Source organism: Solea solea, chromosome 21 (assembly GCF_958295425.1).
Source record: "Solea solea chromosome 21, fSolSol10.1, whole genome shotgun sequence".
NCBI classification, from domain to species: Eukaryota; Metazoa; Chordata; class Actinopteri; order Pleuronectiformes; family Soleidae; genus Solea; species Solea solea.
The window spans coordinates 7,794,860-7,810,437 of NC_081154.1; the positions used below are offsets into that span (position 1 = coordinate 7,794,860).

Consider the following 15,578-nt stretch of genomic DNA (forward strand, 5'->3'; position numbering starts at 1 on the left):
CTAGACATCGGTTCTCCAACAACCTTGGAAGAAAAGAGTTATGTGCACTAATAAATGTGGCTAAACTTTAAAGCAAAGGGGGGAAAAAAGCGACACAGCAGTCACGGCTTGATGAGTTTATTCCTCTGAATACACTTTATTTTGTCATCTAGATTCTGGACAGTCAGATAATTACAACGTATGTAAAAGATAAATCAACATCAATCTCTCAAAGTGAGGAAGGAGGAAAAGGGCTTAAATGGAATTTTCCGTCACTGGTAGGAATTCATGCTCGTGTATGTTGTGAACCAGGGGAAAAGCATCGTCTCGGAATCCGTTTTCTAACTTTTTCTGGACCATGATTATGTTTTCACGCCACAAAAAAAAAAAGAAGAGAGAAAAGCACATTGTTCTCATCGCAACCTTTAGAATCAAACAATAAAAGGCACACACTTGTATGATCTGCCATTGTTTGTTTTTACCAAAAACATGATTGTAATAAACTGTAGGAAACCATTTATTACAATTTAAATATTGTGCAATTGGGTTTATATCAACTTGATAATGCACAGATTCTCTAAACTCCTGTACCTTAAAAAAAAAGAATTATGAAATCAACACGTCAAAGTCACAGTTGCACGACTTAACTTAACTTAACTTGCCCCTATATGTAGAATTATACTAGTTCACACCTTGAGGCAAATAAACGGAGAAATGCTGGTGTGCTTCCTCAATCAGTGGGGACAAGAAAACAACAACAACAACAACAACAACAACAACAACAACAAAACACTTCTATTAAATAAAATGCAGTAATTTGTAGCTCATTGTGCCCAAAGTAAGGCAGAAAATACATTCAGGTCTCTTTGACGTAGAGGAATGGAACAGCACAGGGCAAATAGAGTGTGGACTAGGGCTTGTCAGTGCTTCTGTTCTGGTGCTACTCGATATTTTTTCCTTCACAGAATCACCATGAAAAGACGCGTGACATGCAGTATCACATGACTGTTGAACCAAATATCACCACATCCTTGTAGCTAAAAAAAACAGCAAATGACATTTTTTGAACTTGTTTAATAAGGTAAGAAATAAGGTATCCATCCAAGTGCTGCTAAAGAGTGTGTGGGGCTTTTCCCTCCATTAGTAAAGAGATTTCTGGGTTTTGTGCTTAAATATCGCCACTCTTCTTGACAGCAGAGCTTGTTTGTATGTTTAGAGGATAAAGCAGAACTTAAATCATATGTGAAAACACAATTACTATTAATAGAACACGTCACACCAATAAGACATTTGCGATGTAGTCTTTTCATGGGTTTGTAGATAAATAAATGTTGAATAAAATCACATTTAAGTTGAACAGAAACATTGCAAAATAGTGCACGGTTTTGTCTTTCACCTCCCTATAATCTTTAGATAGTTTCTAATCATTGAGCATGAGCTTTTTGTCCAGATTGAAATGTGAAAAGTATGTAACGGCAACCAAATGTTTCTACGACGCCCGCGACCCCAAAAAAAATTACCTCAGAACAGGAAAATGCCCTCAGGAGCTGTAGATGTTACGGGATTCTGGAGTCTGAAGGTCATTGTGCGTCTTAATGGGATTAAAGTCCGCGAGGGAGAAAGTCTCTCTTTCTGTCCCCAAAGAACGTGTCCCAGGTCAGCGATTGCGTGCTCTTCACGGTGCAACCTCCACCCTTCAGGTCGCAGGTGTATCCTGCGGGGCAGCAGTGCTTTGAGTCCGAGCAGCAGACGGCCTGACAAAGAGACAAAAACACACCTTTTTTGTATTTACCCCTTACGTGGTTTGTTGCTGGGGATAAGAGTTTGTGGAGTCAGTGATGAGGGACAACACTACAGCTTTCCACAGTAGGAAAGGCTAACTGCTAAGTGCTAAATCTGTACAAGTTCTTTAAAATAAGTGAAAGGTAAACATTTTGGAGATGTTAGAGATGTTGGAGACGAGCGAGGACGGACACAACACGATGTTCCATCATCAAGAAAATCATAAAGAAGGAACGTATGGGCTGCGACTGCCACATTACACTATGTACTGTATATTTTATGAAGCATTAAATGAGGTTTAAAAGACTGTGCGTGCGTGTGTGTATGTACCTTTGGTGAGGGGCAGCAGGCCCACTCTGAGGCAGACGCCTTACAGCACGTGTCGTGCTCGGAGCAGTGAAATTCTCCCGTGCCGTCACACGGTACGCCCGCCTCTTCCTCCGAGGCCGCCGGCTCGGGCCGCGCCACTCGGACCTGAGGTACGGCGTGCGTTAACCCGCCGTAGTTTTTCTTCTCGCATGTTCCCGTCTCCATGTTGCAGGTGTATCCCTGAGGACAACAGTGCTCGTGGTCCGCACAACAGACTGCCTGGAGAGGAGAGGAGAGGAAGAACCGATGAGCTGACATCAGCACATACAATGGTACATAAAGTAATGAACAACGTGTTCAAAAGTGCATACTTAATAAATAATTCTTCGAGATGGCGCAAATGGTGCAGATCAAATGTTTCAATAAAAAGAATGAATACATTAAAAGAGGAGAATAAAGTTCCATGTTTCCACTCAATTCTAATAGTGGAAACCCATTTAATTCTCATTAATATATTATTTACTTGACACTTCATCCCAGAATCAAAGATCAGTTACAATGAGGATATGAACAAGAAAGAATTAACTTGTGTGAGATTCAAGCCCATTTTATACTTTATTTATTCCAATAACATGATGATGATGATATTTTTTAAGTTTTGATACTATCCCAGTGAGGAATAAGACAAAATACAAACAATATCTTCAAAAAAATACTGACTAACTTAACTATCTGACTATCTAAATAAGACAAAATCCTTATCCTCAGACGCTTCATTTTGATCTTGCATCAAATGACCAGATATTGAAGTCAGCGACGGGCATACGCACCTTGACCAGAGGGCAGCAGCCCCACTCTCCCGTCGGCAGTTTACAGCAGGTCGTCCCTGAAGCACAGCTGCTTTTGTCATCACACTTGACATCGGTCACGACGCTGGGCTCAGTGACCGCGGCGAGTTTGGTGAACCAGGGAATAACGCGCGGACCTCTGGAGCAGGACGACCGGTGAGGTTCACAGGTGTGACCAAAGGGGCAGCAGTGGTTTCCGTTGCTGCAGCAGACGGCCTGTAGGGACAACAGAGATAAGTCTGACGTGATCCCGATCGGTTTTTCCTATCGGTGTGCGTTTGTGAAATCATCGCGCGCTTTTACGTTTGGCAGAGGGCAGCAGCCCCACTTTCGGGTCCCGTCCATGAAGCAGCAGGTCGTACCGCGGGGGCAGCTGGTGGAGGAATCACACATGTTCTTGGAAAGCCGAGCCGAGCTGGAAACGGCCCGGACGGGGTCACTCGGCAGGGTCGGTATCTTCTGCAGCCAGGGCAGACTCACGCCCCCGGGCCTGTCACACGTCTGCTTCGCCACGTTACACGTGAAGCTTTTGGGGCAGCAGTGCTCGTGGTCGTTACAGCACACGGCCTGCAGAGAAGAGGGTTGAATAGATTGTTTTATACCGACTGAAAACAACAGACAAAACAACAGACTCTCTGTTCGACAGATGCAAGAGATACTGTGCTGTTACTTCCTGTTCTCCAGTTTTAAGTTTTCCTACATCTTCTTTGACACATAAAACAGATAAATTAACAATACTTAAATAAAGTAAAAAACAAATATAGATCACATTAATCAGACTTAGACATTTAGATATTACTGTGCTAGTTGTTAGTTTAGACCACCATGAGTTGGAGAGGAAAAACAGCTGATGAAACAGTAAGTAAGTAAGTCACGGACTGGTCTGCAGACATAAATATTATAGAAGCAGTGTGAAATCACATGGAGAGAGAATGAAACAAAAACACAGATCTTAAGAAGAACTCTAGGAAGTGCTGAAAGAAGCCTAACATACCAAAGATTCCTTTGAAAAATGTGCTAAATACCACTAATGTTTGCCTGTAGAAGTCAATTTTCTGTGTATAACAAAGCCAGCGGTGGCCACTTCAATCACTGATGTCATTGTAGATTCAGTTTTTGTGCACAGAAAGAAAAAAAACGGTTTTGCAATTCACTGATCAAGAACACGCTCACAGCAATAAAACATGCACTAGCTCAACATGGAGGAGGAAGACGCTGACCTGAGGTAAAGGGCAGCAGGCCCACTCTCCAGAGTTTCTCTTACAGCAGGTGGTGCCTCTCGGACACATGGTTTGCTCGTCGCATTTCTCACTCCGGACCTCCGAGGTCAGAGCGGACACCTTCTCCGCCCAGGGACGGGACGGTAAAGAGCCCGACACGTCGTCACAGGTCTCAGCCTCCAGGTTGCAGACGGTGGCGTGAGGGCAGCAGTGGATGTGGTCGTCACAGCACACGGCCTGAAAAAGGTGCACAAAAGAATTCATGTTGTGACTGTGGGTTTACTGGCTTTTTCTGGGTACTTTGTGATTTGATTTGGTTTAATAACAATTCAGAGGAAAAATTGAAGTCACTTTTTTGATACAAATGACACATCATATTCCAGAGGAAACCAGGAAAAGAAAGTGTTCTTTCAATCTATCAGTCATGCTGTGCATACTGGTTGTATTTCCTTCTATTTAAGCTTTTAGAAAAACAAAACAAAACCAAAACAGATACATATTGATAAGAAAACACAGAATTATTTGTCACCCCTTCTGATTCCATGCACGTTTTGTTCCGTTTACTATGAAAAGCAGAATTATCTCATCACCTCAGGCAGAGGACAACAGGCCCAGTCCCCACTTGTCGTCCTGCAGCACGTGGCGTCTCCAGGGCACGATGTGGACGGGTCACACTTGTTGTTGTCGGCCAGTAAAGGGAAGACGGGCACGTTGTGAAGCCACGGCGTCACGGCGCTGTTGCGTGCCGGGTCGTCGCACGTGGAGGCTGCCAGGTTACAAATGGTGCCGTGGGGACAGCAATGCTCGTGGTCCTCGCAACACACGGCCTGTGGAGGGGGGGGGAGGCAAAAATGGTAAATGGTGTCAGTCTATCAAGTCACTGCCATCTTATATTCTTGAAGACTCCACAAAGTGCTTAACCCTTTAGTTCTGCCATTTCACACGTCTAGGTTCAGCACTTTGTCACACACACACACACACTGCTGTCACAGCCCTCAGGGACAATTCAGGGTCCAGTGACATTTCTTTGCTTTCACAAATTAAATTAAATAAATAAAACGGACAGTCCTTCAAGTGAGAGAAGGACTGTCCGTCCTTCTGTCAGCGACAGCTTAAGGACAAAATTAGGGTTAAGCAACTGTGCATTAATGTAATTAATGTAAAATGACAGCCTACATGTCCGTCTGATTCATACAAAGCAGAACGCCGGTACCTTAGATAAAGGACAACAGGCCCATTCTCCATCCGCCCTTTTACAGCAAGTGTTTCCTTCAGCACAGGCCACAGAGTCATTGCAGGGAACAGAGCCGACTGAGAGAAGAGAAGCAGAAACATTACCAGCCTCTGTATAAACTGCAGTAATGCAAATAAAAAAAAAAAAGCCATGTATCTTTATTATTATTTTTTTGGCAAACTAATGGCAGCACTGGACATCTTCATTTTCATGACGATCAGCAGGTCAAGAATCACAGGGTACATCACACGATACATGGTCCATGATACCAATAATATCGCGATACAACAATTTTGTCATAATCAATATGTTGCGAGACAATCATATAGCGATACATCGCGAAATCTGTCCAAGTGCAGGATTTCTCTATGTATTCACAAGATAGAGAACAAAGTGCATGCAGTCTATGTTTTCAACGTGGATGGGGCATCTCTTCACATAGCTTTCTCCACCATGATCCCACTGTAAACCCCCCAATGTGACCCTTAACCGCTGATTCTGTGATGAGTCTGGGGTGAAACGTGGGCCTCATACACTTCAGCATCTGAACAGCTTAAATGCTCCACTCCCACCTTTTTTCTGTGCCATCACCAGCTCCGTCACAGCAGCAGCAGCAGCAGCAGCAGCAGCAGGGACCTCAGAGGCCACAGTGGTGTCTCTCTCAGTCATCACACAGGTGATGTGGAACAGGTCGCACTGTGTGCCCTCAGGACAGCAGTGTATGAGATCTGAACAACAGACGGCCTGGACAAGGACAGGAAAACTTATATTCAGAGGGAATTCTTGACTCTCGACTCAGAATCTACAGATTTTTAAAATGACCAACATAATGAGATCTTCTAATATCTTTCTAATCTTAAATAAAATGAAATAAATTAAAAGTACATCACAACTGTTAACTGTCAAAAATAAAAAATAGGATGATGATTCTGAACTGAATCATTGAACGTTCCCTTTCTTTCCATCAGATCACACCAAAAACTAATCAGAAAACTTTATTAAATAGGTCAGACAAACCTGAAACAGCCACGCAGTAACTGGCAACCCTTCTTAAAAGATTACAAACAAGTGTCCCTTACTCACATTAGGCATTGGACAGCATCCATACGAGCCATTGGTCATCGGGCAGCATGTAGTCCGATCAGGACATGACGCTGCCTTGTCTGGACACATGACTGACAGGAAAGCATACAACGGTTTATTATCTTCTTTTTTGAAGTAGCTTTTATTATTCCTGAAATGCTCAAATGTACATGAAGAGATAAAGTAGCAACAGCTGCTTACCGTCATTGGGGACAGCGGGGATCTTCTTCAACAGCGGCACGCTTGACTGAGCAGTCCTGCAGATGCCATGGTCCAGGTCGCACACTGTGTGGCTGGGGCAACAGTGGAGATGGTCGCTGCAGCACATGGCCTGCAGATTAGCATTCAAGCATTCAGTTAGTATACTGTATCTGCACATCACTGCTCCACTTGTTTATTTCCTGCTTTTTATCAGGTGGCGCATGGTCAGACTGATTTGTTTGAATAAAATGTGAGATCATGTGTAACAGTTACGCTGGGTTTTGTTGTAAATCTCACACAAATGAGTAAAACTATGAAAAAATACACTACTGATTGATATACATCCCTTTTGCCAAGTGAGCAAATCAGGTATTCTAATCATCAAGATATAATCTTGTGTTTATTATTTTGTAAAGTGTTCATTTCATGTTCAGTATTAAAGATAATCAGTGCCAGGGTTAAGAAGGCAATCCCTTCCCATGCATAGCCTGCGAAGTGAATTACATGTGGTATCTTTCTGTAGCCACCTTTACCTGATAACCATAACTGTAACGTTTCAAGAACATTTTCTGCTCCAGAAACGACAAATGCACCATGAATCAGATAAAAAAAACAACACACACAAACACACACAAAGTTACTGTTGCTTTAAATCCTGTTAGATCGACATTCAGTAATTCCCAGAACCATAAAAATTATGCGTATTTGTCACACTGCACACAAACACCCCCTAGAGAGCTGTTGGATTTGTGCTTTTGAGTCTGTTTACATGCTCCAGATCTAATTTTGTTTTTTGTGGCCCGAGTATTACACTTACAATCACATTCATTTGTAAATTGATTCTCCGTCACATACTCTATCAACCAAGAGTCACTATTACACTTATTCACTATTAATTTCTGTTATTGATGAAGTGTTTGCTGACAGATTTCGATTCAAAGCACTGACAACAATCGACTTGGTACTGTCAGTTCATGGAGAGATTTCCAGACATTATGTATACCATTTGTTTGACAAAAACCATATGCTCTTTGTAAGGTATATTAAAAGTAATCAAATGATCAAACTGACGCAAAAATGTGAGAAAGTGGCGGTTGCACCTTCCGGCAAGGTGTGGTTTCCCTGTTTGCTGAGCACAAACCATCAGACATTAATCAAAACTGAGTCATAGCTTGAATCTCTCATGCTCCTGCATCACCAGAGACACGTTTACCTCTGGGTAAGGGCAGCAGCCATAGTCTCCACTGGTTAACAGGCAACAGGTGTAACTGTCTGGACAGCTGCTTTTCCCACCAGGACACGTCACTGAACCGACATTCTGAGCTGCGCAAACACAAAAAAAAACAGAGAAATATGTATATCATTTGCTCGTTACTAGTGCAGCATCACCAGTGTGTGCTTATAGAGAAAAACATGGATGCTAGTTGCTTTTATTTTGATGATTTTTTTCCCACCTGGAATAGTCTCCTTCAGTGTGGCAGGCAGGTTTTCCAGCATGGGGAAGGACTCTAGTGAAGCAGAAACACACATTCCCTGAGTGGTGTCACACGTTGTTCCCTCAGGACAACAGTGGCGCTTATCCTCACAGCATACTGCCTGCAGAGAGCAAAAGAACATTAACAGTGGGGGAACTCCTCAGTCAAGGACACAGATTCCAGAAAGATGTTGTGGCAAATATAATGGTCTGATTTTGAAATAAAAACAGAACTATTATTATGTGAAATAAACAAGTGACACACATATAAACAAATGTGAAATTACCAAGGAACTGGACTCTAAATTCATCGAACTTCAACATGTGTTTTGTAGAGGAGACACACGAGCAGCGTTAGAAGCAGACAAGGGGACATATGCTTCACTGTGTTAAGTGTTTAGCAGTGGCCAGTGTTTTTTGTATGTGGATGTGTGTGTGTGTGTGTGTGTGCGCGCTCATGTGTATCACCTTGGGTAATGGACAGCAGCCCCAACCTTCACCAGGAAGCGAACAGCAAGTGGTGTTATCTGGACACGAAGCCTCCTCGCCGGGACAAACGACCACCTTTACACTTGCACTGAGCTGGAGCAATCACACACCAAGGACCATAAATATCAATACACATAAACAAAACAAAACCAAAATGCAAATTATGAAGTCTAGGCCTGATATGATTAGTCAATCTACAGAAAAATTAAAAACTCTAGTTAGTCATTTTCCAACTGTCGTTTAGACCGGGCATCTCTTAAAAGAGACATTTTAATATTTACAAGTAGTTTATTTGGTTGAACAAACATAAATTCAATTAAATTATCCATGAAAGTTACTGAAAAAGACAAATATTACCCAGTGAACAGCACTAGAATTACCTGACTGACTGGCAAAGCCTGTCTGGGAGGAATCCGGCGCATCCAGGGCAGTGAAACTGTCTTATTAACACACTTCTCATGGACCAGATCACACAGGGTCCCTTCATAGCAGCAGTGGAGGTGGTCTGAACAACACTCAGCCTACAGATGGAATCCAACAGGAAATGATCAGCTTTTCAAATTAAAGATAGTAAAAAAGAATAAAAAAACAAGATCAAATCCTTTTCACATGACAGATATTTCTTTAATATTTTGGACAATAGCTTGAAATGGCTATCGGGGTTGGGATATCAATATTGGTATCGGAGACAAAAAACTGTATTGTGCCGTCCCTACCTCTGACCCTTTGCTTCTGTAACAAATGCAATTTCCCAGTGAGGGAATCAATAATGTGTAATCTAACCTAACCTTTAAAAGTTTCTAAAAAGCCTTAATGCATGTATTGACCTAATGACTAAAGTCTGCTGCTACTTCTGATAAAAAGTAGTACATTTTATTTTTGCTTTGACTGTAGGACTTGATAAACTGCAGTTACTTGACCTCAGCAGTGCGTCTGCTTTCTAAAGAATTTCTGATGGCAAATGACTTCCAGAACAAACGTGTCAGCAGCACAGATGTGCACTACACACAGCTAAAAGTAATAAATCCTCATACAGACACCAGCTCACATGTGGTAGAGGACAGCATCCATATCCTCCCTCAGTGTTCTTGCAACAGGTGTTTTTGTCCTCACACATGCCTCCATCAGGACAGACCAGTGCTGTGCTCAGGCCCAGCAGAGCCAAGACCAAGATCCCCATCTGAAGCACCTAAGCACAACAGGGAGGCGAGAAGGCTTTGAGTAATGTAGCATGACGAAATGTAATCTGACGACATACAAAGAAATTTTGTCAAGTATGGTCAAAAAAGGAATCTTATCTTCCTTGGTTTGTGTGCTTTTGTGTGTTGTAACTTGAGAAATCATTAAATTGTTCGATAACACAGGGAGAATGTACAAAACAAACACAGATAGTTGTTGTAAAGTTCATAACCCCCTGTATGTGTGTTCAGTGCTGCAGACCAACGCTGGCATTGTTGTTTAGAAAGTACAATCCTGTGAATTGAGTTTTCACTCATCTAGCTTTCTATAGATTCATATGAACGCTTGGGTATTTTTTTGTGCTAACACAATGCGAATCAGTGCTGGTATCGGTTATTGGCCCAAGCATGTTCTCAAATGTCTTGTTTTGTCCACACACCAAAATGATTAACTTTTAATGATTTCTTTGTTATCCAGAGCAAAGAAATGAAGAAAATATTCACATTTAAGAAGCTTAAACAATCGGAAATCTTGTTATAATCATGAAAAAAGCTTCAAACCAATTAATCGATTATCAAAATAGTTGTCGATTAATTTAGTAATTGATTAATAATCGATTCATCAATTAATCGTTTCAGCTCTAAAATTCATTCTATTTTGCTCTATTTTATTCTCTGTCCTTTAACTGCTGCAACATGTGAATTTCCCCAGTGTGAGATCAATAAAGTCTAATATAATCTAATCCAATCTAATCTAATCCATACACACATACATACATATAATATTTACTGTGAAGTGAAGAGAAGCATTGTAACTAAATTCGATATATGTGCTTCATATTGTCCTTGTTGTGAGTCTACGTTACCATTTTATCTTGAGGAGAGCTGACTTGTTTATTACTAAAGAGCGTTGTGCTGCATGCTCCTTTCACAGCCTAAAACAAACAAACAAACAAACAAACAAAAGCGTTAGTCACCACAACACTATGAGAGAACAATACACGGCAATAGATGAAAACAGAATTACACGCAAATCTGTCACAAGCTAAAAGCGCAGCTCAACGAAAAGGAATAAGGTAAGTTAGCTTAGCATGAGCGCTGGCTAACAATAAAGCCACCGTGTTTGCATGACTTTCCTGTTTGTTTTTCTGTGTAAAACCATTTTCTCACCCGGTAGTTTCGCTGCTTTGAGTCCAAACTATAACATACACACACATACACATACACTTGCTTCTTCTTTTCTGAGGGTTAATGGCGGTTGGCAAACAACGATTTAGTGCATTACCGCCACCATCTGGTATGGAGTGTGGATGGAAATGTTAAAAAGTGAAAAAATAAATAAATAAACCGAAAAAACAATTGTATATATATATATATTATATATATATATATACAGATATACACACTACAAAACACAAAAGACCAACAACCTTGTTGTTTTTGCCATCTCTCCTTTAGTTTTTGTTTAATGATGCTTAATTTTATTGCTAGATCTATATTATTATGTCTAAGCAGATTACTGGATTCATAGTACATCTTCCTTTCCTAAAGCCACTCTGGTATTTAGTTATATAACCTTTACTTTCTATATAATAAGTTAGTCTTTCATTCATCATTGTTTTCCATTATTTTACAGATGTTGGATGTTAGGGTGATTGGCCTATAGTTTTCAGGGTTAGTTTTATTCTTTCCTGGTTTAGGTATCGCTATTATAACAGCTTCTTTCCAGCTATGTGGCAATTTCCCACTCTCCCAGACTTTATTATATAGTTCTAATAATTTCCTTTTTGATGGCTCACTAAGATTATGAATCATTATATAACAAATTTGATCTTTACCTGGTGCTGACTGGATCTTGGTTTAATCCTGTCATTGTAAAAGCCTCGTTTAATAAATCATTTATGTTTTCTTCCTGTTGTAGAAATTCTTTATTTTCTGCTATAGTATTTTGTCTCCCTCTTTTCCCTTCTTCAGGGATATTGTCTGAGCTGTGTACTTTAACAAAGGTCTTTGCTAGCATTTCTGCTTGCTCTTCATTCGTAGTTGCTGTTATTTCCCCTTCAGTTAAAACTGGCTATCCATATTCTGCCTTAATCCCATTCATTCTTTTGATCATTTTCCAGATGTGATCGATTCTTGTTTCCCTTCCAATTGAGTTACAAAATAATCTCCAATGTTATTTCTTTGCATCTTTTATGGTTCTTCTCACAGTTGCTTGCATCCTTTTATAATCAATAAGATTTTGAAAGTTATGTTTTTTTTTCAACTTTTTGAAAGACTTATTTCTCTCTTTAATAACTTTATCACATTCCTCTGACCACCAAGGTACAATTCTCATTGTATTCTTTCCTTCCTTCTTTTTAATTGTATGATTTGCCGCCTCTATAATAGTTTTACACACAGACTCATTTAACTCATCCACACTTCTGTTAACATGTATTGCTTGCATTTCTTTATTAGTAATATATTTACATTTTTAACAGTCTGCTTTGTTAAAAGACCATCTCTGACTCAAGTCCATCCCTATTTTTGTCTCTATGGGGTAATGATCGCTTCATATTGTTGTTTCTCTGATCACTTCCCATGAACACACACCTGCTAGAGAGTCTGACACCAGTGTAAGATCTAACACTGACTCTGTGCCTGATCTGATATTAATTCTTGTGCTTCTTCCATGATTTAGACATACCAGGTTTTTCCCATCCATTATCTCTTCAATCACTATCCCATTATCATCATTTTTACTACCCCACAGTGTACTATGGGCATTAAAATCTCCAAAACATATAATTTCTCCCTCAATGTACCCATTAAATTCATCCATTGCTTCTACTGAAAGTTTATTACATGGATTGTAAAAATGTACCACTCCTATGTTTCCTGTTCTTGTCCATACTTCAATTGCTATATATTCCAACTCCCTTCCTTTACCTAATATGCTATATTATATTCCTTGTTTTACAAATATTGCACATCCCTCTCCACTGCCTGCGCCTCTGTCTCTACAGATACCCTCATAACCTCTAATTACAAATTCTAGTTGAGGTTTTAACCATGTCTCTTGTATGCATATAATATCTGGCTTATCTGAATACTTGTCAATGAATCGTTTACATTCCTGTCCATTAGTAATTAAACTCCTGGCATTCCATTGTATGACAATCAGTTTGTTGTTCTGTCCCCTAAGTTTCCAAGTTTCCCTTCCATTTCCAGTTTTTTATTGATGTCTTCCCAGCACATGTTTTTTATCCCCAAAAACTTATCTGCTCCCTTCACGATTATTTTTCATTTTCTCCGTTTTGTGCTTGGCTTGATCAGTGCAATTAATGACATAGGGAATGAATAATATCAATGTATCTATATTAAGAGCTTCTTCTTTGTCTTTCTTCTCAGCTTGGCCTATCCCTGATGCCTGGAATTGATTCATTCTGTCGTTTACATTCCTTCTTTTATATCCCTGTACTCGTTTAGCTGCTTCTGCATAGCTTATGTTGTTTGTTGCTTTTACATTTCCGATTTCCACAGCCCTCCTCCTGATTTCACACCTCCCATATGTCACCTTGTGGTTTCCACCACAATTACAACATTTCTCTTGTACATTTTCTCCGCATTCTTCGATTCTATGTTCACCTCCACATTTGGGACACCTCTGCTTTCCTTTACACACCGCTGCAATGTGACCATATCTCTGACATCTGTAACATCCAAGTGGGGGAGGAATATAGAGTCTGACCGGAAAACTCATGCATCTTCCAGACTTTATCAGGAAGTGTTAACAAGTTTCCATCTCTCAGGATTTTAGCCTTTAACACTTCCCATACCTTCTTTTTTAATTCGTGTGACAGCAAGATTGGGCTTAAACTGATGTGCTCATCCTTCTTTTAAAATGTTTGAATCAGTTTGAATTCTCCCCTGGCTACTTTTTGAAGGTTAACTCGTCGCTCCTCATCTGAACTGTGTTCTCTCCACACTCTTTTATTGCCTTGACGTTTGTTTTGACCCTGTCCTGGTTCTACTAGATACTGGTGTCCAGCCACCACGCTCCATTTCATCCTCATCGTCATCCCCCTGGCTTCTCTCGATCCAGTCACACAGCAGTTTATGCCAACTGCCAAAAAACACTCAGATACGGCGGAAACAAACAAACAAACAAACAAACAAAATAAGAGAAAAACAAAACAAAACCGTGTAGCTTCTTCAACTTTTCTCTCCAACTCAGTCCGTGTCATCCGCTTCCGTATCCGCCTCCAGTCCATCTACACACATACACGAATAACGAATAGAATAAAGTCACTTCCGAAAAAAAGCGAGATGAATAGTGCAACTGTTGACTCTACGACAATCACGTGACAGGTGCAGTCACGTGACCATGCAGGGGCGTGCGTGTGTGTGCGGTGCGTTTTGTTAAAGAGACAGTACACTGCGGCGTGAGAAATCAACAAACCCCCGGAATTCAAATCTCGCGATAGAAGTTGTAATTTCAGCCCGTGTAGTGCCGAAAAGAGACTGCTTGCCGAAAAACGACTGTTTCCTCTGAGGACTGCTCCCTTGGTTTGCCATTTTCTTCTCTTATAATGTGGAGGAGTCCAGGGTGTTTCACCATCAAAAATAGCAATGTCCTTTTGGGGCAATAAAGAGAGTTGTTCTAACAACAATACCGGTTATATAATTTTGCCTTTGGAGAATACTGCCTACGTTTATCCGTACTTTCACCATCCTGTGATTGTGTTGTAGTCTGCACACTTTGGGTTTGTCGGGAAGAGGAGAGTTCTTGGGTTACAGGGCTCAATGGGCTCTTGCACTGTGTCACTTTGAAGAGGGTCCATTCCATACTTGTCAATCATGTCGTCATAATAAGCATTCATGCCATCCTCCATTGAGGTTGAGTCTATTTGTTCCTCTGCAGCTTTAAACACAGTGAGCTTTGCTGTTGCAGCTGCTAATTCAGTGTGCAACTCAAGTGTCTCCCTTTGTTTCCTTAATTGTTCCTTTTGCACATTTAATTCCTCCTCCTTGTCCTCCAGCGCATGCTTTTGCTTCAGTGCTTGAATCCTTGTTTGTAAAGCTGCCTTTGCAGCTTCAGCTCGGATCCCAGCTGAGGATGTGGAGGATGTGGCGGATGTCCTTCATTTCAAGCCTTTGTTTTACACCTTGATGTTACTGGGCCTCGTGCTCTTTCGTCATGTGCCACAGAAATCCATTGTTTCTTTGTTACTGCTTTCCCATGTCCAGGTTTTTTCATAAATCCATTTTAGTGGCAAACGTTTTCTACCTGGTGACTGACTGCAGACTACATTCTTACAACGCTTGAGTCCGTGAGGTAACAAATAATATAATGTCCAGAAGTTTGTTGAGTTTGCAGAAGGTCTTTTGGGTTTATTTGATTAACAAAAAAATAAAAGAAAACTGACTTTTAATACTCAGAACAAACAGAATGTTGGCTAAGCCATTGTAGAAAACCTTTTGCTGTGTAATCAGCCACACCTGGCAAAACTCTATTAAGAACAAAGGCACTCAAGCCCTGTAGAGGACGCCAAAAACAAGCATCGCACACAGAATATGGCTCCTACACAAATGTTTACCAAAAAGTCAAATTGCTTCAAAAAAATTGCTCAGAAATGTAAGGAAGTAAAGGAAGAAATGAAGAGTGAAAAAATAATGCAGAGGATCATGGGAAATAAATGTCCACCACACAAGACACAAGGAAGTGGACTGGGTTACAATAAATTTATTTACTTATTTATATTACAGGGCTTCAGAGTTCAACATACAGTGAATACT

At 40.6% G+C, this 15,578-nt stretch overlaps 1 protein-coding gene across 2 annotated transcripts; it reads right to left on the reverse strand.

The window, feature by feature from the left end:
- Window positions 1–101: 101 nt before the first annotated feature.
- Window positions 102–14,142, reverse strand: grnb (granulin b). Of its 2 annotated transcripts, none has more exons than XM_058620225.1 (17): window positions 13,983–14,142; window positions 10,664–10,732; window positions 9,668–9,808; window positions 9,000–9,140; window positions 8,599–8,712; window positions 8,111–8,252; window positions 7,870–7,979; window positions 6,657–6,786; window positions 6,456–6,547; window positions 5,945–6,116; window positions 5,352–5,449; window positions 4,729–4,965; window positions 4,139–4,375; window positions 3,222–3,485; window positions 2,901–3,134; window positions 2,092–2,349; window positions 102–1,733 (listed from the first exon to the last, which is right to left on the reverse strand). In XM_058620225.1, the coding sequence occupies exons 2-17, from the start codon at window positions 10,664–10,666 to the stop codon at window positions 1,581–1,583; spliced, it is 2,526 nt and encodes an 841-aa protein (XP_058476208.1). In that variant the 5' UTR covers window positions 10,667–10,732; window positions 13,983–14,142; the 3' UTR covers window positions 102–1,580. The 2 variants fall into 2 exon arrangements, with proteins under 2 accessions (XP_058476208.1, XP_058476210.1); XM_058620227.1 differs by lacking the exon at window positions 13,983–14,142 and adding an exon at window positions 10,968–11,058.
- Between the last annotated feature and the right edge of the window lie 1,436 nt (window positions 14,143–15,578).